The sequence below is a fragment of the Clytia hemisphaerica genome, unplaced genomic scaffold, assembly GCF_902728285.1.
Source record: "Clytia hemisphaerica strain Z4C2 unplaced genomic scaffold, Clytia hemisphaerica genome assembly, whole genome shotgun sequence".
NCBI classification, from domain to species: Eukaryota; Metazoa; Cnidaria; class Hydrozoa; order Leptothecata; family Clytiidae; genus Clytia; species Clytia hemisphaerica.
The window spans coordinates 1,751,191-1,774,172 of record NW_027103510.1 but is presented as its reverse complement, the minus strand read 5'-3'; the positions used below and the strand labels follow the sequence as shown (position 1 = coordinate 1,774,172).

General features: G+C 34.6%; 2 protein-coding genes and 1 long non-coding RNA gene across 8 annotated transcripts in view; all 3 read left to right on the top strand.

Moving 5' to 3' along the window:
- Positions 1 to 1,834: 1,834 nt before the first annotated feature.
- LOC136799134 (dynein regulatory complex protein 8-like) lies at positions 1,835 to 16,545 on the top strand. Its single transcript, XM_067055827.1, has 6 exons — positions 1,835 to 1,980; positions 14,150 to 14,222; positions 14,692 to 14,771; positions 14,963 to 15,005; positions 15,541 to 15,607; positions 16,015 to 16,545. The coding sequence occupies exons 1-6, from the start codon at positions 1,880 to 1,882 to the stop codon at positions 16,134 to 16,136; spliced, it is 486 nt and encodes a 161-aa protein (XP_066911928.1). The 5' UTR covers positions 1,835 to 1,879; the 3' UTR covers positions 16,137 to 16,545.
- Positions 12,092 to 13,235, top strand: LOC136799010 (uncharacterized). Its single transcript, XR_010845469.1, has 2 exons — positions 12,092 to 12,156; positions 12,721 to 13,235. It is a non-coding gene; the product is annotated as an uncharacterized lncRNA (long non-coding RNA).
- Positions 16,546 to 16,898: 353 nt separating the features above from the next.
- Positions 16,899 to 22,982, top strand: part of LOC136799132 (broad substrate specificity ATP-binding cassette transporter ABCG2-like) — a 29,213-nt gene continuing 23,129 nt past the window's right edge. Inside the window, exons 1-3 of one of the 6 annotated variants that reach the window (XM_067055821.1) lie at positions 16,899 to 16,976; positions 18,222 to 18,503; positions 19,957 to 19,996. In XM_067055821.1, the coding sequence (XP_066911922.1) occupies positions 18,466 to 18,503; positions 19,957 to 19,996 (78 nt within the window). In that variant the 5' untranslated portion in view covers positions 16,899 to 16,976; positions 18,222 to 18,465. Of the gene's footprint in view, positions 16,977 to 18,177; positions 18,504 to 19,956; positions 19,997 to 21,427; positions 21,516 to 22,125; positions 22,229 to 22,669; positions 22,689 to 22,982 lie in introns of those variants that run through there. The other 5 variants (XM_067055820.1, XM_067055824.1, XM_067055823.1 and 2 more) reach the window with 5 other exon arrangements.

Here is a 22,982-nt window from a genome sequence, read left to right as displayed (position 1 = left end):
AAAGGAGATCTTCAAAACTTCTTTTCGCACGAAAATTATGGGTACCCTATCGCCATCTCAGAATATGGTAGACTGGGTAAATGCACTGCCAAGTCCGATTTTGTAACTTGTCTCAAGAAAGATGTTGGCAATCCAGACACGGAGGCACCTCAAGTCGACATGAAAGTTATCGATGGGCCAGCATTTGTGAATATCAACGCTCCAGCTAAGACATTGACCACCTTCAATTGCTACTCCAACCAGCCGAAGATATTTTATGATCGTGGAATAATTTTTAACGTTTAGTTACCTAGCCTGAAATTATTTTCTATCTCTTTATTTTCCATTGAGTCAGAGGATCTTTAATGCTGTGGTTAGAGTATATAGTGTTAGTGATTAGCCTATTAGTATTAGGTTTCCGTCCGTTGTTTCAGTTTTGAAGGAAAAATAATGGCGAAAAGGTAAGGTTTCTTAGCGTAAATATTTTAATTGGTAGAAAAATACTGACTACTTTTGACTACAAGCGTCCACTTTGACATCTAGTTTTTATTGAGTAGTTTTCATAATAAAATGTAAGCAAAAATGTATTCAGCATGAATTATCCTTTCCAACTTTGTATATTGTAATACATGAGAAAATTTTTTGTCTTCTTTAACTTTTATTGACATTATTTTCATGAAAAACTGTAAGCAAAAAAGTTGTTCAGGATGAAATTTCCTTTCCAACGGTATATAATACTTGATGGTTTGTAACTATAAATTTTTTGAAAATTTTTGATGACGTCACAAGTCAACTTCAGAGGCTTCTAACTTTTATTGGCTTCCTTTTCAGCAAAAACTGTAGGCAAAAAGGTTGTTCAGAATTGAATTTCCTTTCCAATGGTATATAATACTTGATGGTTTGGATACCTTCAAAAAATTTTCATGACGTCAGCAAAAAAGTGCTGACGTCAGCAGTCACGTGGTTTTCAGACGTCTCTGTCAATTTTTTTGTTCAGAATACAATTGAGCATGTCTGTGCCAAGTTTCATGCTTTTTTCACAAACTGAAGTATTATTGTGATAAGCCACTGGACTTGGCTTTTAAAATTGCACCCTTACAGTGCAGCAAAAATCAGTGAAAATCATACCCTTAGAGTGCATTTTCCCCCAAATTTTCGATCCCTTTCGTGCAAAAAATGGTCAAAATTCAAAATTCTAGCATTTTTGGTCAAAATATCTAGATTTTTCAAGAATTTTCTGAAATTTCTACCCTTACAGTGCATCTCTAGTTTTTCCGACCCTTACAGTGCATTTGAGGTGCCTTGAAAAAGACACCCTTAGTGCCCGCACATACCCGTCGGTCCTTTTGCCCAGCTGCCCCCCCCCGGGACTATTAGCTGAATTTCGTGAATTCTCTCTTTTGCCTTTGTTGTTTCCGAAAGAGACAATTATTTGAGTAAAAAATCCATCATAAGACGAACTTTTTTTTGAAATTTAAATGGTTATAACTCTGGATCAAAAAAAGATTTTAAGATCGCGATTTTACCAAAATGAAATCCAGTAACTTTTCTTCCACTTTGACTGAAAAAATTTTTTTTGACAAAAAATCGGAAAAAAGGCGTACACATACCTTAAGTAGCTTGAAATTTAGCACCTTTAGAGGATTAATTTTCGCCAATTTTGGGCATTTTCGCGAAAATAATTCCTCGCGAAAGATTTATTCCCCTAGGATTAGGAAAAAGAAAGAAATTTAGGTAAAAAAGAGGCTGATTCGCGAAAAACAATCTACTCGATAACGGCACAACCGGTTGGTGAAAAAATCCGTTTTCCCGCGCTTTTTCAGTGTAAAGTGACCCATACAGGCTCTTAAGACCAAGGTTACATGTCGCATTTCCATGTCTGCGAAGTAAACAAACCAAGATGGCCGCTGATCAAGAGAGCAGTACAGCTGAATTGCAACGAAGAATCAAAGAATGCTTTGATATATTTGACCATGAGTGTAATAAAACCATAGATGTAAGGTGAGGAAAGAGTTCTTTTTTACTTTAAGAGGATTTTACACTAGTTAAAACTCAAATGTTAACTTTTCAGTACTTTTTGGGAAACTTTTTTTTATGGCATGGTCTTTTTTTTAGTTAGAATTTCCAGGACCCTGTCGACGCACCGGACTGTCCGGTGTATTTATCCGGTGGCAAAAAGTATCCTTTCGCTACACCAGACACAATAAGTCCGGTGTCAGTCCGGTGTTGCATACAGGTAATTTTGGACACCGGACATTTATGAAACAAAAAATTAAGAAACATCGGACGCACCGGACTGGTCATGTCCAGTGTTTTGATTGTCCGGTAGAAAAAATATCCTTCTCCGACACCGGACATCCGACTTCCTTAAGCCAGTATGGATTCCACAAAATCTCGCGCCGAAGATATTCTTCCGTGCAGCAAGCCTCACGCCAAGCAAAATTTCTTTTGTACCAACATTCAATTTTTCAATAAGGGTGCAAGATGGGAAAAGAGGCGCATGCGCGAACATAATTAATAAATTGACGCGAGCGCAAGCGAGCGAAAGCAAATTTAGCCAAACGGAAGCTAAAAATCGATGGATTATGGAGTCATTCACGCCGAGCTGGAATTATTACTTTACGCCAACTGAAATCAAACAATCTTTGTAAGTACCCTTACGCCAATGCGCCAAAAACGTTTCAGTTGTACGCCGAAGAACTTTGGCGTTAGTTACACGAAATCCATACTGGTCCTTAAGTCCGGTGTAGAGATTGTCCGTCCGGTGGTAAAATCATCATTTTATACTGGACTATCGCGTGTCCGGTGTTCGATCGTTAAGCGAGATTGAATCAATCGAATGTAATCAAACGCAATTGAATCTCAATCAAACGGCCGATTCCTGGTGGGTAAATATTCGATTGTGTTTGATTGTGTTTGTTTTGATTGCATTGTTCGAAGAATAACGTTCGATTGATTGTCAATTACGTTCAGTCTGGGAAATCCTCTCAATTGCACGCTTATGTTCCGAGGCCGTAAGCGCGCAATTGCACGGTTATCAAAATGGCAGAATTTTTAAGCGTGTAACTACACGCTTATCGAAATTGTTCTGAAACGGGCGGTAAGCGTTAAGCAAGATTGACAGGTGACGGCTTTTGCGGTAAGCGTGTAATTGCACGCTTTAAAATTTCCTATATTTTTGACGTAATTCCTTCCGAAAGCTCTGTTGAATTTCAAAAGCCTAGGGCAGTTTTACTCAAAATTTATCGTAGAAGAAGATTCCGTAAAAATGGATTGCCCCTTAAACCATGCCTTCGCCCGAATTAGAGAATTCTGAACCCCTTGAAATACCTAAGCAATTTCAACCGGGGCGGGAGCGGGCGTAAATTATAACCATGCAATTACGCGCTTACGCCCTCGGAACATAAGCGTGCAATTGAGAGGATTTACCAGACTGACGTTTAATTGATTGTCAATTACGTTTAATTGATTGTCAATTACGTTTAATTGATTGTCAATTACGTCTAATTGATTGTCAATTATGTTTGATTGAGCCTCGATTATGTTGGAAAATAAGTTTGATTTCAATTAAGTTGGCCTACTCTTTAAGAGCTTAAAAGCGTCGTGGGCGACCGCCATATACGCTAATGGAAAATCAGATTAGGCAAGTGCATAAGCACCGCACGAGAGCGATTAAAGTGAGCGAATATAATTGAATCAATCAAACGTAATCGAGCATAATTGAAACAATCGAACGTAATCAATCAAAGCAATTGAACGGCAAATCCTGTGTTATATAATTCGATTAAGACTCGATTGCGTTCGATTGTGTTCAATACACCATTTACCATTTAGTAGTGTCGACTACGCACACATCCAAACAATTTTCCATTGTTTTGATTTTATAGCGACCGCTCTTTCCCGTAAAAAAACGGTATGTAAAATTCTGGTTCTCGTAAGGAAACCTAGTAGAGAAACGGTAGGTAAAGAACTCCTTTTAATCATAACTTCCTTTCCTCTAGATGAATTTTTGTGAAATTTTCAGGAAAGATCCATAAAATCATCATTGATATCATGTTCAAATATCTAAACCATTCTCTTTAAAGGAAAGAAAAAAATTGACAATGTTTGCATTCCTCTAACCTTCCACAGTACTAAAGTGCACATTTTTACCTACCGTTTTCAGGGTGGAACACGGTGGAGATAGCAAGACTCCTAAACGGTGTATTGATTCGGCGTTTGATTCGTTTCACTTTGATTGACACCGTCTGGGAATTTGTAACCGTGAAATTGGGTAAATTTCATCACTGTGGAATTGGATTTCAGGTTAACCGTAAGATCCAATTTCCGAATTCGATGTGGGAGAGTTGTCATTATTCATTAGTAATTCATTATTTTACAACACACCAAATCTTTCAGAGATAAGGCCTTCAAATGACTCCTAGACTCCAGACGGGTAAAGCTATCTTTATTTTATTTTGACTTCATATCTTTTAACACTAAAACAAACAAAGCAAGACAAATATTAATTTTTTGAAAAGACGAAAGAAAAAAAAGCATGCCATACACAGCCATTACATGACTTCTTGTATGTTTTTTATCCATTCTTTGGATTCCCGTTTTTATGAGGTTAAAAAAAGATAAAGCTTTATGTCTTTCTGTCTAGTACCGTGGCTGATCTGGTATTTCGAAGTTTTTAGTTTTTTGGCTTTTGGCAGCCTCCTTTTTAAGAGGCGGCCGCCAGTTATAATCCGCGGCCGCCTTTTACAAAGAGCGGCCGCCTATAATACTGGCGGCCGCCTTTTATAATAAGCGGCCACCCTTTTCCTTCGAAAAAGGCGGCCGCCCTTTATAACTGGCGCCCACTCTTTATAACAGGCGGCCGCCCTTTAAAAACGCGGCCGCTATTTATAAAGGGCGGCCACGTTTTTTTTTACCGCCTTTTTCATAATCTGGTCTGTGAAATGTATTGGCTAAACATAAACAAACATGGTAGCTACCCATGTGATCAGTCACACCCAAGTCACGCCCAAGTTGATGTTCGGCTCTAAAAACATTATCTCGATTACAGTACTGTATATTATATTATATTATACTGTGTATATATATTTACACTCTAATCCTATCCATACCACGCGATTAACATTGACGACTCTTGTATTTCACAGACCAGATTATGAAAAAGGCGGTAAAATACGCGGCCGCCTTTTAAAAAACGTGGCCGCCCTTTATAACTGACGGCCGCCCTTTATAAATAGCGGCCGCGTTTTTAAAGGGCGGCCGTCTGTTATAAAGAGTGGGTGCCAGTTATAAAGGACGGCCTCCTTTTTCGAAGGAAAAAGGTGACCGCTTATTATAAAAGGCGGCCGCCAGTATTATAGGCGGCCGCGGATTATAACTGGCGGCCGCCTCTTAAAAAAGTGGCCGCCAAAAGCAAAATAACTAAAAACTTCGAAATACCAGATCAGCCACGGTAGTCTAGAATTATACAATCTTAACTTCACAATATTGTAAAATTGATTTTGCAAGGTATTAGCAAATACTAAAGGGCTCTTTCCCCATCCAGTTTAAAAGGCCTTGGGATGTTTGTTTTGATTTGAACAGTCAAAAGCTCAAAAATGTTGTCTTTACTTATGAACAAAATTTTCTCTCTCGTGCAGGACAAAGGGAAAATAAGGACAATTTTAAAAAAAATTGCAAATAATGACAACATCGTGCGGCAGGTTTTTGAACATGCGGGCGGTTTACGGTAAACATAACATTAATTTCCAGCGGCCTAATTACCATATATTGTGTCTCCCGCCCGAATGACCTCAACCTAGCAACGTGAGCTTGACAACTGGCATCTTGTTATTTAAAATTTTCGAAAGACAGAGTCTCGATCATGAAATTACGTCACCAGTCCAAAATATGATTGGTAGATAGATATTTATGGGATTGGTTTTCCTGGCAGAAAGATTGTTTACTGTTAAGGTATTTTATGACCAAAATGCAGTTGTAATAGGGATGGGCCAGAAAGTTGAACACTGATATTCCTTTCATTCTTTTGGCACTTATCCTTGTAGAAAGGCGAGTGTGCAGAGGAGAGGAAGCCTTACCAAACTCTTCTTCACTGACTGGAAAGATAACGCAAAGTTTGGTTTGTTTTTGTTAGGCAACATTTCGTGTCTGAGACATTTTTACAAAAATTTCAGTGTTTCCCAAGGGTCTGTTGCTATTGAGCGAGGTGCAATCTTTACAATGACTTGCTTTAAACACACACATAAAAGACCTAAGGCTTTCTTTCTTTCATCGTTAGAAAGCTGTTGTCTTTCTACTTTGGTACAATTTGTTTTTAACTACTGTATCATTTTTTGCTCATTAGTAAAAGACTATCAGTGATTGGGTTGATTTGCAAAGCATGCAAACAGAACATAAAAACTGCAAAAACTCCCTTTTAGTTCCGTATCATAGTAATTTTTGGTTGGCCTGAGGTGGAATGACTGTTCTTTAAAAAAAGGAGCTTAAATCTCTTATGTAAAAATGGAATGTTTTTGTAAGTTTTCAACAAATTTTACTAAATGACCCGATGAGTTTCCACAGGAAAGGACATTTTAGAATTTTACAAAAAATGGTCTTTTTAGAAAAACCATTATAATTCACTAAATGGTGAGTCCTAAGTTGACCCCTTCTAGAAAAGTACTTGTCCCTGTAGGTTGACGCCTGTCAATAGTTTGAAAAACTTTTTTGAAAATTATTGTGGTTGATATTTAAGGTTTTCTTATGTTTTTTCAACGTAGCCTCAAAATTTCACTTTGATTTTTTGTTTAAAAAGGTTATGTAGATTAGCTTGTCGAAATGCGGATTGATATCTTGTAATGAAAATGTGATGAAAATTTCAAAGAGATGAGTGAAATTTTGTGGTTCGAAGTAAGCTGAAATTATTTTTGAAGTAAAAATAGAAATGCCAATGCTAATTGTTTTACAATTCATATAAGTTAATTGAAATGCTCAAATGATAAATCTTAGAATACGCTGATATGGTAAAATACTGATATTTTCATATGTGTGAAAGTTAGTGGCTAATTATGTCAATTTAAAGCAATTTCTCACACTTTACAATTATATCCACAAAAAAACACCAGCCTGTTTAAAGATGTGATTTCAAGGGAAATCTAACCTAGGAAGACTATACTTTTGTGTGAATTGAGTATGATCTATGACTAAAGTCCTGTGATGTTTTGTGGCTAATAAAAAGAAGGGATATTTTAAGAAGAAGTATTTTGAGCCACATTCCTTCACGCAAGTCAATAAATTGAAAATAACCCATTAAGAATTCATCTATGCCTAAATAGAGATCTATTGATATTATAACATTACCTGTTTCACACAAAAGAGGTGATGGAAAGTGGCTATCAAGAATAAATGTAGAATTTTGAAATATTCCCTAAAATAGCTAAAAAAATACTTATTAGCGAATGAATATTAAATAAATTGAAATTCTTTTAGATCTTTAGATAGTAGATACCTACAAGACTTTGTCCAATGAAACTAGCGAAAAACTCTTATTTTGATAACCAAAACCATTTATCTAATATTGTGATTAAATGTGGCTAACTAGCTCTGGAAAATATGTTCTTCAAAATCAATTTATACCATAAACTCCTTCAATTTAATCAATTCCTCAATAAACAGTTTAAGAAATTCATAAGAATCTTTGCAGTTTGCTTGGATTCATACAGGTGACATATTGTGGCTAACATTATTGTTTTCAGAAAACTATTACATCCCTTCATCAAAATTAACTTAACTAATTCGTAAAAAAGTAGCTCAAGAGTAAAAAAATGTGAATTTTCAGCAAAAAGCCACTAATTTTCACAGAGCCAGTTTCTATTTAGCCACAATAATTCACACTCAGGGATGCTTATTCCTTCTCGAGTTATATCTGGGCTTCTCTTAAAAGCATGTTTTTGGGAATTTGGAAAAGTAAGGTATTTACACTAATGATTTGAATACCATTTTTCTTTAAAGGCCTTAAGTTTGCCACAAAAATTCACATTTTTTTTCAAAAATTTCTACAGTTTGTTTCTGGAGCCACAATAGCACCTCCAGAGACTTTTTACTTGAAAAATATTTGAATCCTACATCAAATTTCATCAAGATCAAAATTCAATGCCACAATTTATAACTTGAAAATGACTTCTAGCTACAAAAATCACCCTAGCTTTAAAGCTAGACTTTCAGAGCTCCAGAATATGAAATTATTTTTGAAATAGCTGCAGTCAAGAATATGAAGTGAAAGCTACAAGTAAGGTAAGGTGCTATTAGTCACATACCAATTTAGCCACAATTTGTCACAGCTAGGTGTTAAGGCTACAGGTTAGGCTAGAAAATTAGTTCTTTTCACATTGGAAAATTTGTTGCATTCCCTTCGACCAAAAAAAATATTTTTTTGATAGCCACTATTTTTCACATTCTTAATGTCATCTTAAAAAGTGCAGTGAAAAATTACAAAAATGTCCTTTCCTGTGGAAACTAATCACCCCTCATTTTCTTACTAAGGTAAGGGCTTTCAAATTTGGTTTTTAAAAATTGTGGGGAAAATTTTTGCCCTAGATCCTCCCTACCTAAAGAATATTTTGCTATTTAGGCCCAAACATGACTCAGTTGACCTTACAATCTTACGCTTGCATCAAATTCAAAATTCAACCTTTAGAATCACTGATTAAAATAAACAAAAATGACGTTAAATGATAGTGACAGTTATTACACATAGCTTCAGCCCCCCTTAATTTTTTTTTTTTTTTTTGGGGGGGGGGGGCTAAGAAATATTTTGCTCTTTAAAGAACCTGGGGGCTAAAATTACCAAAATATTTGGAGGGACCTAGATTGTTTGGGGGGGGGGCTAGATGATCTGACTGAGACTCTGGGGGCTGTTCAGCTAATTTCAAAAGATCTCTTATCTTACCATTAAATCAAATATAAAAAGCAAAAGATTTGTAAACATAAATATTAATACAAGTAAAATTTAGTTTTCATTTATCAGTACTGTACTCGCATATATTTTTTATTGACTTCTCTCTACAGGGGCGAGAGAACAATGTTTTTGCTTTAGCTTATCTTGCTGACTAAGTGTTAGGGGACCTAGCACAAGGCAATTTTTTGGGGGAGCTAAATTGTTGGGGGGGACCTTACTTTGTTGGGGGGAGCTAGAAACCTGACTGAAGCTATGTTACACCACCCGTGATCTAAGACGCAAAAGCCATTAGCGCTAAAAATTAAGGTCAGTTGTTAAACTTCATCATAAGCGGCATTCTCATTGGTTGAAATTTAAAAAAGACTTCCTGATGGAGCAAGTTACGGAAGCATTCAGTAGAAGAGACCTTTTTTGTTTTATTGCAGATTTCGATGTAAACATTGCATAGGGAATATTTTTGTCAATGTGTTTTAATGTGTTAACTAATGCAAGCACTACATTGCTAAAATAGGAAAACGAAAAGTGGTAAGGTTCTAAACCTAGCCTAATTTTGAGCTGTCAGGGGGCGTTAAAAGAACATGAGAGCTTATTTATGTCAAAAACAAAACATACAAATTTGTCAAAGCTGCTCGACAAACACAAGAATTTTTTTTTAGTGTTTTAAATGTCCTGTGTTTAAATTGACAGGAGGTAAAAAGTATTTAAGAGTTTAAGAAGGACATTTAGCAATGCTTACACGTTTTTTTTCTTCTCGAAACTAGATTTACCAAGCAGCCTCTATGTTTCTTAAGAAATCGACCTTTTGAGCCTTAAATGTTTCTTACATGTTTCTAAATTTTTTGACATAATCAGCCTCATGGAAGGCTGGATTAGAAGGTTCTTAAGAAAAACCGAATTGAAAAATGTTATTTTCTCATTCTCAGCCTCAGCATGTTTCTTAGATGTTTCTTAGTTTTTAGGCAACTGAGCCTCGTGTTTCTTAAAAAGTGTGTTTCTTAAAAAAAAAAGGTGTAATCTTTAGAAGAAAGGGAAAGAGGTCAAACTTTTAATAAATAGTTGCACTACCTATAAAATGCTTCCACAGAATCAAGTATCTATGGGTACTCATTTTGGGTAACAAGTTCAGCCAAAAATGTTAACTTTTTTAAAGTCAATTTTACAAAAGGGGTCAAGGGGTCAAAGGAGTGTTAGAAGCGATCTTTGAGTGAGATTTCAGCCTCTATAAGTTATCAAAGATTATCATATTTGATTTCCCTGAAAATTTTTCTGGAATTTAATGAGTAATCATGATTTTCAGATTAAAATCATTTTCTAACTGCCTGTTACTAGGTGCAATAGAATAACTTCAGTTCTAATCAAAAATTGACAAAAAAATAATTTCTGGCACAAACAACCTTTGTCAACTTTTTCCACCTAGTTTCATGGTTTATAAAAGATTAACATCCCTCATAATACAAAAAATTTAGTGACCTGGACCTATTTGAAGTTATAGCCAATGGGTCAAAATATCCTAAATTTCAGTAATTTTTCAAGCAATCTAAGTGCTATTAGAGCCAGAATTCTTTATTATAATCACTTTAAATGGATAGACCAAGGACTATACTATCAGATATTATTTTGAACAGGAACAAACTCCGCTGGGATAAGTCAGGTAGCTCTAAGATACCCCTAAAATCAAATGTGTAGTAGTTTTTGTGACGTCATAACTCCAACTACCATCTTGAAAATTCTGTAGTTTTTAATTCCATAGTTTACTGGCCATAGTTTCAGAATCACCAAAAGTTAATTTAATTCTATAATTGATTAAATTAATTTGCTTTTTCGATTTTATTTTTCATGTCTTTCATTTTTCGATTTCTTTGAGTTACGTTTAAAAATTGACTATACACACCTAAAAGTCTTCGTTTTTCAATAGCTTTCAACTTGTATAAATAAAGGTTTGCCTAAGAAACAGAAAAACTGCTCTGTGACGTCAAAAGGTGGTTAAGATGAGAATATGTAATAGTTATCGGACAGTTGCGAGTACAATATGAGAAATATTTTATGAGTTCCGAGATTTTTCCGCACAATATTTTCCGAGCCTTTAGGCGAGGAAAATATACGGAAAATCCGGAACGAGTGAAATATTTCCATATTGTACGAGCAAATGTCTGATAACTGGTTTATCGGTGACCCAAAAAATGCACTTTTTGTGTTGGAAGAAAGCACAGGGCACTTTTGTAGCAAAGTGACGTTAGATTGCTGCTACCGCTACAATGCAACAACATCTTTTCGTCAATTTATATTTTGTACATGTAAAATACAAGATATATTGTACTCTTCTTAACCAATCAGATTGCAGATATTTTTTGGATCGCCGATAAAATAGTTAAAAATAAAAATTAAATTAAAATGAAGTTTGCTAAATTGTGACAATGAATTATTGATTAAAATCAAGATATTAAAATTTTTTTTGTGAGGAGAGTTTTCACTTTCTTTTTTTGATAGAAACTCCCTGTAAAGTGCCAATATAATATCTTCATGTCCGAGGAGGAATATTAGCATCTCTTTTTTGAGCTGTTAATCAAAAGTTTTGATTTTAAATCAATTAATAATATTTTTACAGTAATGAAGGTTGAAGTTAAATCTAGAATATCTAAAATATAAAGTTTCTTCCAGGAGTTCTATTAAAGAAAACTGCTCAATTGATTTTAAACAGGGAGATTTAAACAAAGAACAAGAAAATTAAAATTCTTCAGTCGTTTAAGCTTTTTAGACACTTGATGGGTCATTTGTCAAATTTCGTTCATTAGATTAAAAGTAACTTTTCTCTAGCACACCCAGTGTTTAGTTTTAGACCTTGTCAAAAAAGACCAGTGGGAGAACATTTAAAAATGATATCTAGACAATGTTTTGACATGTTTTTTTGTTTTACTAAAAAAACTAAAACACAACCAGCCAATAAAAATAGACAAAATAGCCTAAACCATTCTCATCTGGGACAAACCTGTAATTCTTTTGTATTACATTAAAATGTTTAAAATAAATTCTTTGTGTCATTCATTACAAAACATGCATTAAAATTCCATTTGCTCATGCTGAGAAAGGAAAGCTTCCTATAGAGTTAAGAATTTCTTGTGAAATTGTTTCTTAATTCATTGAAATATTTTCACATATCGTTAATAATTATGTATGATGAAACAAGATTTTTAGACATTACAATGCAGTTAGCAGTACACGACTGAGGCACTTCCCTAACAAAGGTAGGTCAATTGTAATAATTTTAATTTTTATCAATATAAAAAAGTCTTTTTTGAATATTTTAATAATGTTGTCTAAAGTAAACTATTGATGATTTGAATTGGAATTAGACATTTATTTGGTTCGAATCGCAGATAGATTCAAATTACATAGTTCGAATTACAGAAAAGATCGAATGACACTTTCGTTAGAAATTCGAATTATTGTTTAATTATAATAGCGCTCCGCAACGCATACGTCATAATTATTACTTTTCACTTTTTTTGACATTTGTACGAGTTGCAATCCCACAATTCAATGCAGCTCAATTAAAGATACGGGCAAGTTGTTATATATCTGTTGTCAAATTTTGCAATTAACGTGCAAAAGAGATTAAACGCAAAGGTTGATGGGATTGGAACTCGTACAAACACATTGAGAGTAATGATTATGTCAAAAATAAAATCTATTTTTAGATTCAGCGCGGTGCGCTATTGCCAAAACCACCAATCAACAAACATAGCTATGTTTTATATCTCAAAATGTTCAAAATACTTTTCATGCTAAATTTACCTGTTTTTCTATAGGGATTCAGAAAGACAAGGAGAGGATACCAACAACAGAATGGCAAAAAACTGCACAAATGCATACGCCAGATTAGTGGGAATGCACTACGGTTACCAAGTTTGGGAATTGAGTGCTTTTAACGAGAATGGCCAATGCATTGTCAAAGTAACAGAAGACATGGAAAGTCATATTTTGAAATACAAATATTTTTGTAATAAAGTCACCGCCAGAGGCTATCAACTGACTCCAGCACAGAAATCTTTATTGACAAGCACATTGGGTCTTAGTATTCAAGACACTTTGAGAAGAAAGAAGAAAGTTAACTTTTCAGCTCTTTTTGCGAAGAATTAAGAAGATGTCCTTCGTTTCTAACATAATTGTATACTCATAATATAACATATTCGTATTATAACTTGTTGTAACATGTATGGTGGCATCATAACCTGTGTAATGTATCTGTTCTGCAACACGCCGGTACTGCTGGATTATTGTAAATTATTATGAAATATATTTGAGACTTTTCGAAGGAAAATAATTTAACTTTTTAGTAGATAGTTGCCATTAAAAGTGAAATTAACTATCTTTGATAAAAGAAGCTAGAACAAATGTTATCATTGAGAATTTTTGGAGTTGACTTAGATTTGTTGCTTTTAAAATTGACGTAATGTACCACAATTTCGTATTACGGCTGTATTCTATCCTTCCTTCATAGAAAGTTTATTATATGATTGTCCACTATTACAAATCTATTTATCATACAATGAATCACTTAGAAAATAAGGAAGCACTTATCCCGTAGAGCAGGTTAATGATAAAAGAAATTCTTTCAATTTTAGTATCACAGTCACATCGGCATGGTGCTTTTACTAGTCCATCAACTCGAGCCTTTCCGTTATCAAATTTATAGATAATCATTTTATAAAATGGAGGTAAAAATATGGAATTTTAAACTTAATATTATTAAGTTCAAAATTCCATTTTTACCTCCATTTTTACAACTCCTTCGGTTCATAAAAGTTTCTCACCGAAGTAAAGTATACAATCCAATAAAAAAGCCATGCAGAACTCGATACATACTCAATTGACCCCTTCGTTCGTTCGAATTTTAAAGAGGGCTCACGAATTAGGTCTGGCAATTTTCTTTGTACAGACTGACGTTACGGGCACAACTGTAAGGGTAAAAAGTGTAAAAAATCAACGATTCTCAAAAATCGAATTTCACAAACACAATTGGTGCCATAGGATAGAGCAAGAAAATCTGAGCAAAAAAGTGTCTAGTGCTTGGATTAAAATTTCTTGCTTTATCCGATGGTACCAATTATTTTTGTGAAAATCGATTTTTTTCGAAAATTGTTGTCACTGGTCGTAAGAATTGGTCCCTTCCTACATTACTCCGTGTTTAGAAGGAAATAGTTTAGTTTCTTTACTGTTTCTCTACTTTATTTTCAGGGAGGTTGGAACGATTGTACGTTCATTGAATTGCTGTCCAAGCGAAGGTGAATTAGGAGACATACTCACTGAAGTAAGTGCGAATCCATCTTTTTAGTTGAGTTTGATTTAAACGTTATCGCTTTTGGTTTAAATCTTAAATTTTGAAACTTGTGCTCTTTTGAACTATGTCATGAAATATATTGTTTAAATTTTTCTTGACCCTTAAAATTAATTCTTCCCCGACTTTTCTTTTAATAACAACCAGGGTTTTTCTCTGATTTGCGAGAACAAATTCTCCCTGAAGGGTTGGCTGCTAGTAATTTTCCTATCAGGGTCCGTTACACACTTTCTGAATACTTTATTTGCAGTTAACTAACTCTAATTCGATCTTCATGGGACCAAAAATCTTCTTCGAATCAGAGAAAGATTCAAATTACAGAGAGTAATTTTATGCGATATTCCAGCTGAAGGCACCAATGTTTTAGTTCGAATTACAGAAAGATTTGAATAATAGAGGTTCGAATTAGAGAGAGTTGACTTTAGTATGCTTTCATTTCCAGGTGGAAGAAGAGGAACCAACAGGATATATTCGATTCGAAAAATTCGAACCCGTCATGCTTAGAATTCTCATCGAGAGAAAGTAAGTTTTAAATCTGTTTCTTTCACATCACAACTTTTTAGATAACTAAGGGTAGAATTTTTGCAATGGCACACTTATTATTTCATCGAAACAAATACTATACTAAAATCAGTTGAAGAAAATGCCTGAACTTATCAATGATAAGAAAAGACCTTTAAATTATATACTTCTAAATTTTGCTTTGGTTAAAGGTACAGACCAGCCTCTGAAGAAGCCATCTTGAAGGCTTTTGAGGTAGTTACTTACACTTTTTTCTTTAACAAAAATCATAACAAAGTAACGCATTAACTTTGAACTGTAAATGGCTGTATTTTTTCGTAGGCTTACAGTAGAGCCTTACACTTTCAAACGCAGATATAACTAATTTGTCAGAATTTGTAGAAATATGTATTTATAGGAATTCATATATTTCTTATATAGATCGTACACACACGTTTGAACTTACTCTCGGGTACCTAATAAGCGCCCCCCTTCCACCCAGGACATTCTCATTCCAACCCCCTCCCCCCGCTTATTAATTTTTGGGAAAATGTTTTTAAAAAGTTCCCTCTTTTATCCTAACTCTGCTGTATAGGCTTCCTTTTCAAAGATTTTCCACCCAGGACATTTTTAATAGCTTATTAAGTTTTAAGATTTTTTCTAACCAACCCCCCCCCGGCTATTAGGTACCCGAGGGTAGAAACTTTAAAAGTTCCAAAATACACCTTATCAATTTTATTGAACTCGTGCTATAACTCTTGTTTACTCTTGCTGTTTTTTCTCTAATAAGATTTTAGATACAGAGAAAAAAGAATATCTGACTGTGGATGAAGTGCAGTCCTTCATGACGGAAGAAGGTAACATTTTCATCGCAATCTACCTTCCGTAACGATGCATAAAATAGTTTTTTTCCTTGATTTAGTTGACTTGCCTTATGATTTTGGCTCGTGGATTTAATTTTGTGATTGGAAATTTAAGGATACTACAATGGATGAAAATTGCTTTGAATATATACTATATAAAAAGTTCAATTTTTAATATAACATTCTTTTTGGCCTTCAAAGTTAATCCATTTAAGGTAGACCCCCCACACTGACAAATACACTAAGTCTGTAATAACGTTTTTCGTTGAGTGTTTAGGAGTTGCTTTTAAATTTTGATAAAGTGCATGTGATTTGTATTTATTTTTGGTGTATATATGATCGGCCTTAAACGTCATCTGATGGAGAAGCTAGTATGACTGAGACACAATAATTTCTTTTAGGTGAACCATTCACTCAAGAAGAAATGGACGAGATGTTAAGTGCAGCAGTCGACCCTGACAAAGGGTCTGTTTATTATAAAGACTATGCTGCCCTTATGGTTGTGGACGATGATACATTGTGAATCAAAATTATTATCGATATTCAGCAGACTATAGGCTATGGGAACCTATTAACGATTCTAAAAGTTGAATCATTTAGAAACCCATCCTCGTTTACCAAGTTTCTAAAGTCTCCTTAAAACTTCGAATAAACACCATTAATTCATCATTTTTTTCGAGACGCCTTAGTATCTCACTAGCTTCTCCAAGCTAGATTTTTACGGGGGGTTGGAAATTTCAATTCACCAAACAGCAAAGAACAACCATAGCGAAATCCTTCTCAGGTGTAGCCGAGTTTAGGGGGATAATTAAATAATTAAGTGCCACGCACCTGACCGCGCGAATACGGTCGAAAAGGTGTATGATTGTAAAAAATAATTTATTTTGAAACTATTATTTTTGTATGTAAACAGAACTTTAAATCCAAGGTAACGGGACTTAAACTCTTTCAATGCTTGACTCCTTTCAGAAAGAACTTTCAAATGAATCAAGAATTATTTATTTAGAAAAACTTCTGCTTTTCCATTTTTAGAATCTCACTCATTCCTATTATTTGGAAAATTTTTAAAATTATTCCAAAATTAATGTTAAAATTTTGTTCTTGAATAAATTTTGAAATGAAGCAAAGTTTTGTATCGAGCACTTTGCCAGAATTGTTCACCTTACATTACATCAATATTGGGAATAAGAAATTTCTTCATTGGCTTTTAATCAGAGATTGAATCATCAACAGTGTTTCGTATGCAAATACTTCTTCATCTTTCAGGAAATAACAAACAATTATATTTCAAAAAAATATTTCACTCAAGATGAATGACTATCTAATGCTACAGTGATAAAACACTCGATGCGACATACGAAAGGTGATGTGTCATTACACTTTTTTTCTTTTATAGGAACGATGAGGATCAAAATCGCCAAGAAATAAGAACATAAATTTAAGATGAATTGTTCTTATAAAAAAAAGTGTATTAACCGTTTAAGTGCCAATGTCGAGTATATTGAACATGGGCCGCACTCCTATAATGCCCAGTTTGAGTTAGAAATCGCTATTTTTGGTCAAACACGTAGGAATTGGATTGTGCTTCATGGTCAAGTAAAGAAAAATTCTTTTCAACGAAATCTTAAGCCAAAAAATCAAAAATACAAAAATTTGATAAAAATCTATATTTTTGAAATTTTGACCGTTTTTTGACCATTTTTGGTCAACGAGTGATCCAAGAACCTCCAAATCCTGGCCCTGCTTTACTTGATTCTGTCCTCTAGCGAATTGATTTGAAGTTTTACTATTGGGCACCTTTCCGTCATTCAGTCAGGTCTGCGCATTGAGTATGCAAAGTGCTATACACTCTTTTTCCTTTATAAGAACAATTTTATTAAAAAATACATTTTAAAACAATTCGACAAGCTTGCAATGTGTATGCGAAATCGTCGGCCTTTACAATACGTATACGCTAGTTCTGAATATGACAGTATTTCCATAAACATTAGACGTTTTATATAGGGTTATAACATGGTGTATAAAATACTACTACGTATTTCAAATTACATCAGACATATAACTAGGATGAGCAATTTTGTTTAGTTTCACTGTTTTCATATATATTTCACTGTTTTCCCTTGTTTTACGAGACAGTGGCTCTACTAGCGAAGGACATGGGGTTTTGTGTATTGAAAAGGTCGAAGATTTCGCTTGCCCATAAATTGCGAGCTTGCCAACAATTCTCAGCCTGAAGTTGCTCAATCATAATTAAAATAGTGTTAAAGAGTAAATACAAATCAAAAAAATCTAAAGTCCAATTTGAGATAATAACAGCGGAGCCTCAAAAAATACTTGTTATGAAAAATAGTCTATACCAGTAGTTTTGTGGATATATTTGTGTCAGTTCTTTAGGAGTAATAATTTCATGTTTCCTTCAAGTTGTTTACAGAGTGACCTATTAAAAATCAACCATAAAAATACTACTATATTCAAAGGATCTGAGCAATTTTTTATCGGAAATTTTGTATCAAGTTGTTCATTTCGATGTTATGTTACTGTAAGCTCGAGCAATCTTCTTATTCTCGAGTAGCATGATCGTTTTCTTTCTCTTTGTCTTCACCAACAGTTGGCCGTTTATGGATGACCTTGATACCAACATAAATCATCAATTCAAACAAAGACATGATAGAAAACCCACAAAACAAACCAATTGTCCCTCCAACTATACCTAACAAATCTTCAAGTGTAAACAAGGCCTTCTCTTGTTGTTGGATGTATGAACCAGGCTGTACCAGAATGAGATCTAAACCAAAATGATTTTGCCATTCGTCTCGATTCTTTGAAAAAGGCCTGGTTATGATTTGAACATCATGAGATACTTGATGGCAAGGTTGGCGGCATATTACAGGTTGGTTGTATTTTGTGTATTTTCTTAAACATTGTTTGATTGTGAGAACTGTCCGATTACGTTTTTGATGTTTCTCCTTGATAATTTGGGGAATATATTTGGAACAAAAATCAAAGGTGTCTCCACAGGCTTTAAAACTTTCGACACATCTAACACTCTCTGCACAAGCTTGTGTGCTGTATGCTCCAGGAAAAATATTGAGCTGGCTCCCTTCTTCCTCTGTGATGCATCTTGACGGATATGGAGCCTCCAAGCGTTTTGTTTTAACTGTTTTTCGAATACGTATATCAGTGTCTTGAAGATGCGAAAGTCGGACGCCGCCTCTTCGTTCATGCTCGTGAATAAAAATTTCCAAATTTTTTATTTCGACTCTTGGTTTGAAAGAGTAACTAATATAATCTTTGGTGATTTCGGTGTTTTTATTGATTGGGCCATTGAATTGGACACAATTAGTGAAATTTGCAACGGGCCTCCATAAGAGTAACTCGGTCATTGCATCACAGTCACCTTTACATCTTAATTCAAACAGATGACCGAATACTGCAAATTCAAATGTAAATTTATGCAAAAGGACCTCGTTTTTAGCTTCCCCATTTTCTTGACAAGGATTTCCGTCATTATTGTTTAGAGCCGTATATTTTGCGACTGGGCGTTTACAATATAAAAGTTTAGAACGATCTTCATTTGTGCAAAGTGTGATAGTCGGGAAGCCAACTTCATTATCAATAACTTTGTTTTCATCCATGAAGGTTTCCTTGTTAAAATAACTTTCAACTTGTTTTCGGATGAGAAAAATTGCTACACCCAAACTTAAAAGGAGGTTTATAAGCCAGAATATTTGTTCCAATTTGGTACCGTGAAAAACACGCGATAGACCGTGTATAGCGAACGATTCGGAATATTCCCGTTTCTTCTTTTGTAGGATTTTGGATCGCGTTATTGACTTTTTGAGTGTGGGTAATATCACCATTTCTAAGGACAAAAAAGTTTATTAATTTTAACTATCTGGTTTTGGTCCGTTAATCACTTTGACCTTAAACTTCAAAATTAGAACAGAATTTTCAGATAATGAACTACCTTATCGAAACATTAAATTCTATCATTCAATCTCAGTAAGATGTTAATATTCTAACTGTTTAAAACTAAGAACCGACAACAAAGATTTTATTTTGGGACCAATTTAGTACTTCGAGTGGTAATCTTCGCGCAAATGTTCAGTTATGTATAAGGTCAGACATGAGTTTTGAAAGTTGTATAGGGTAGGGTCATAACCAGGGGGGGGGGCATCGATTTAAAAACGACTGTATGATGTGTAGTCTGAGCAAAGGTTGGAGAAAAATGGAACCTTACGGTGTATTTTTATGAAAATCTTTGTCCATTTTAATATGCATAATGATGAGATTTTCCAAAGTTTTGCCAAAAAGACTTCGTTGCTCTCACTTTTTCCTTACAGTGCATTTGGCAATCCTCGAAAACGTTCGACCACACCTACGGTAGGTCGCTTGCATTGAGTCCTCCCCCCGGGGGTAATTACCTTCGTCTTCGATAGATTGGCTGTCTCCTTTTATAGACTCCATCCTGAATGGTTTGAGTTCCAACCAGTTTTAATTCTCGCCTCGTTAAATTTAAGAAAAAACTCAATCAATTCTTCCTGAAAATAGTGACTTATTATCTGAAATACTAATGCGAAATGATTTAAAAAACACATTGAGACTTATGTTAAATGAGACTTTGTAAGTTACTGTCTCTTGAAAAAAAACCGTGAAAGAAAATTTAATATTAATCGTTGGGTTAATAAATTTTTGATTATTTTTTAATATTTTCTTCACTGTTCTTCAATAGTTGCTTGTCTCATTTAGATCTTTATCGGGTATTGATTAACTCCCTTTCGGCTTTTATCTAAGTCTTCATAAATTCTGACTGTTTTTCTTCTTCTTTCCTACTAAAAGGTCCTAAAAGTGACAAGACGGTTCGAAAACATATCACTTCCTTAACTTAATATTTGTCTTTTTAGCTATTTTGAATAATTTTCTCCTCGAAAAATTTATTACAATGATGATTTGCAAAAGAGAAACTTCCGAACCTATATTAAACTGACCGGAAACAGTCAACTAGTATCTTTCCGGGTGGTAAAGCTGTAGCAGCTACTTATAGGGCCCGAGGGGAGGGGGTACTAGGGTTGCGAGCTGATGCGGGTGTGCCGCGCCCGACTTTCAACCCTCGGACCCTTAGCGGGACTAAAAAGGAGGGTTCCAGTTAGGGTTGCAAACACATGCAACTAGAAAAAATTCATCCCTCGTAGTGTGCCTTTTTAAGACATTTTGAAAAAATAGTAGAATATTCTGAATTTTAGTCCGATTCAGGGCCAATTTTTTTGATATATTCAAAAAAAGAGTTCAACCTACAGTTCATTTTGCGGGCCTCACGTGTAACCCCTTCTAGTCGGCACTATAAGTTCCTTTTTCAAAAGCATCATCAAATCTTTACCATAGGGGTCATCCATATGGTACGTATACAATGAGGAAGGAGGGAGGGGGTTAAGTAAAAGCGTACGTCTATTGTTTGAAAGACGTCATTTCTATTGTTTTCTGCGTTCAAAAGGGGATAGGTTTCCAAATATTTGGAAAATTTTTGCGTACGTATATACGGATTACCCCTAATATAAGGGTATACCTAATCACACCTCAATCACGATTATCCTAATGTGCTACAAGTGACGATATATCTGACTCCTGGTAACTTTAAGGCAATCTCCACTATTGGTCGTCCTCATCCATGTCACTGTTCATCCTCCAATGTAACCTTGGTAACGTCATGGCAACAATAGTGAATGGGCATACAACGTATTATGAAAAATATTGTATGAATATTGTAGTCATTGTAACGTTTCATTCATGTTTCATGAAATTTTAATTTTTCATTAGGTATGTACTCGCATTGAGAAGTATGTTTCGAATACCTGAAAATATGTGTAGAGGAACTTAAATAAAGCTGCGGTATCAGGTCTATAAGGTATGTTATGTTTTTATGTTCAACTTATTTACTTGATGTGATCCTTTTATTCGTCATTAGAATTAACCGCCCGAAATCGGAGAATCGGAAGCGTAATATTTGAGGGTTATTAGGGTCAATATTGAAAGAATAATTTCACTGCTTCAATTATAATTAATATATTCGACCTATGAGTTTAAAGGGTTTCGTCTTTTCCAATGTATAAATCATGTAAGACTGTGAAATATTAGTTAGTCGTTCAACACTCAGGTTGATAATACTTCCTGAATTTCAATCAATGACTAAAAAACTTATCCACCCTTTAAAATTGTGTTTGTGGTTGTAGAAACATTCGGTTTTGATAGAAATAAATAACAAACAACAAGGCCAACGGTGAAAGGGTATCTCACAGGTCCATAAGCCTAGAGTCTTCTTTAATGATTCAGCCCTCTTGACTTGACACTAGGTTAAGGTCATTAAGATTATTCTTGCGTCATTGCTGACTTCAAGAGGCTTAAACTAGGTCCACCTTTTAACAGTTTTTAAGGTTAAAAGCACTGTTCAATAGTAGTTTTGAGGTTTTAAAGATTAGCGACAGTGTTGATAAAATACCTGTTCATTTTCGGAAAGAAGGATTCTTTTTTTATTTTGAATCTTCAAACTAAAAGAAAGGTTTTGAAAGTTTTTAAAGGAATATGTTTACTGAAGAGGACTTCAACTTATGCATTAATCCTGTAGGTATTTTAATTTTTTTACTGAAAACTTCTTTTTGCACTTTCGGGTACATTTTGTGACATTTGGCAAGAAAACCTTTTGTTGGTGAAAAAATGGTGTTTTGGTCAGTCTATTTTGGTCTGACAGAGAAAATATTAAGTCAAACTACGAACAAAACAATGCTATTATCTCACAATAGAGTTGTTAAAAATGCAACATCTTTTTATTCAGTTTTTTATGAACTTAAATATTCCCATGAGTGCAAACAGAATTGATCACTTTTTCCCATTGAAACCAAGGAGCCGTTTGCTTCCGATGATTAGGTACAATGAAACAAAAGGAGTTAATTCTCCATCTATTTCTTATTACCTCTATGGTAAAATTGATGTGTGTTGTTACTGCTCGTCAGATATTGACGAAACTTGGCTTTGCCGTTGGATGATGATGTGATGTTGAACGGTGGAAAAGAATCTATAGGGTGTGAGGCTTTTCAGTTTTTTGATCAGGAAGTTTTATCTTTTCCATTTTCCAATATCAGTCTTTTTTATCTGTTTGATGATGGTGAACTTTGCGCCTCTGTTGAAATCGTGGTTTGTTTGGTGAAAGTGTTTACACGCTTGGATTGTTTCTTGTCGTGGTCTGTATGCGTTACTTCTATGGTTATTGAGTCGTTGATTGAATTTATTCTCGCTTTTACCTATATATTGAATGTGATATTTATTGCACCTTAGAAGGTAGATAATACGAATGTTTTTGCAGTTCATGTTGTGGAGA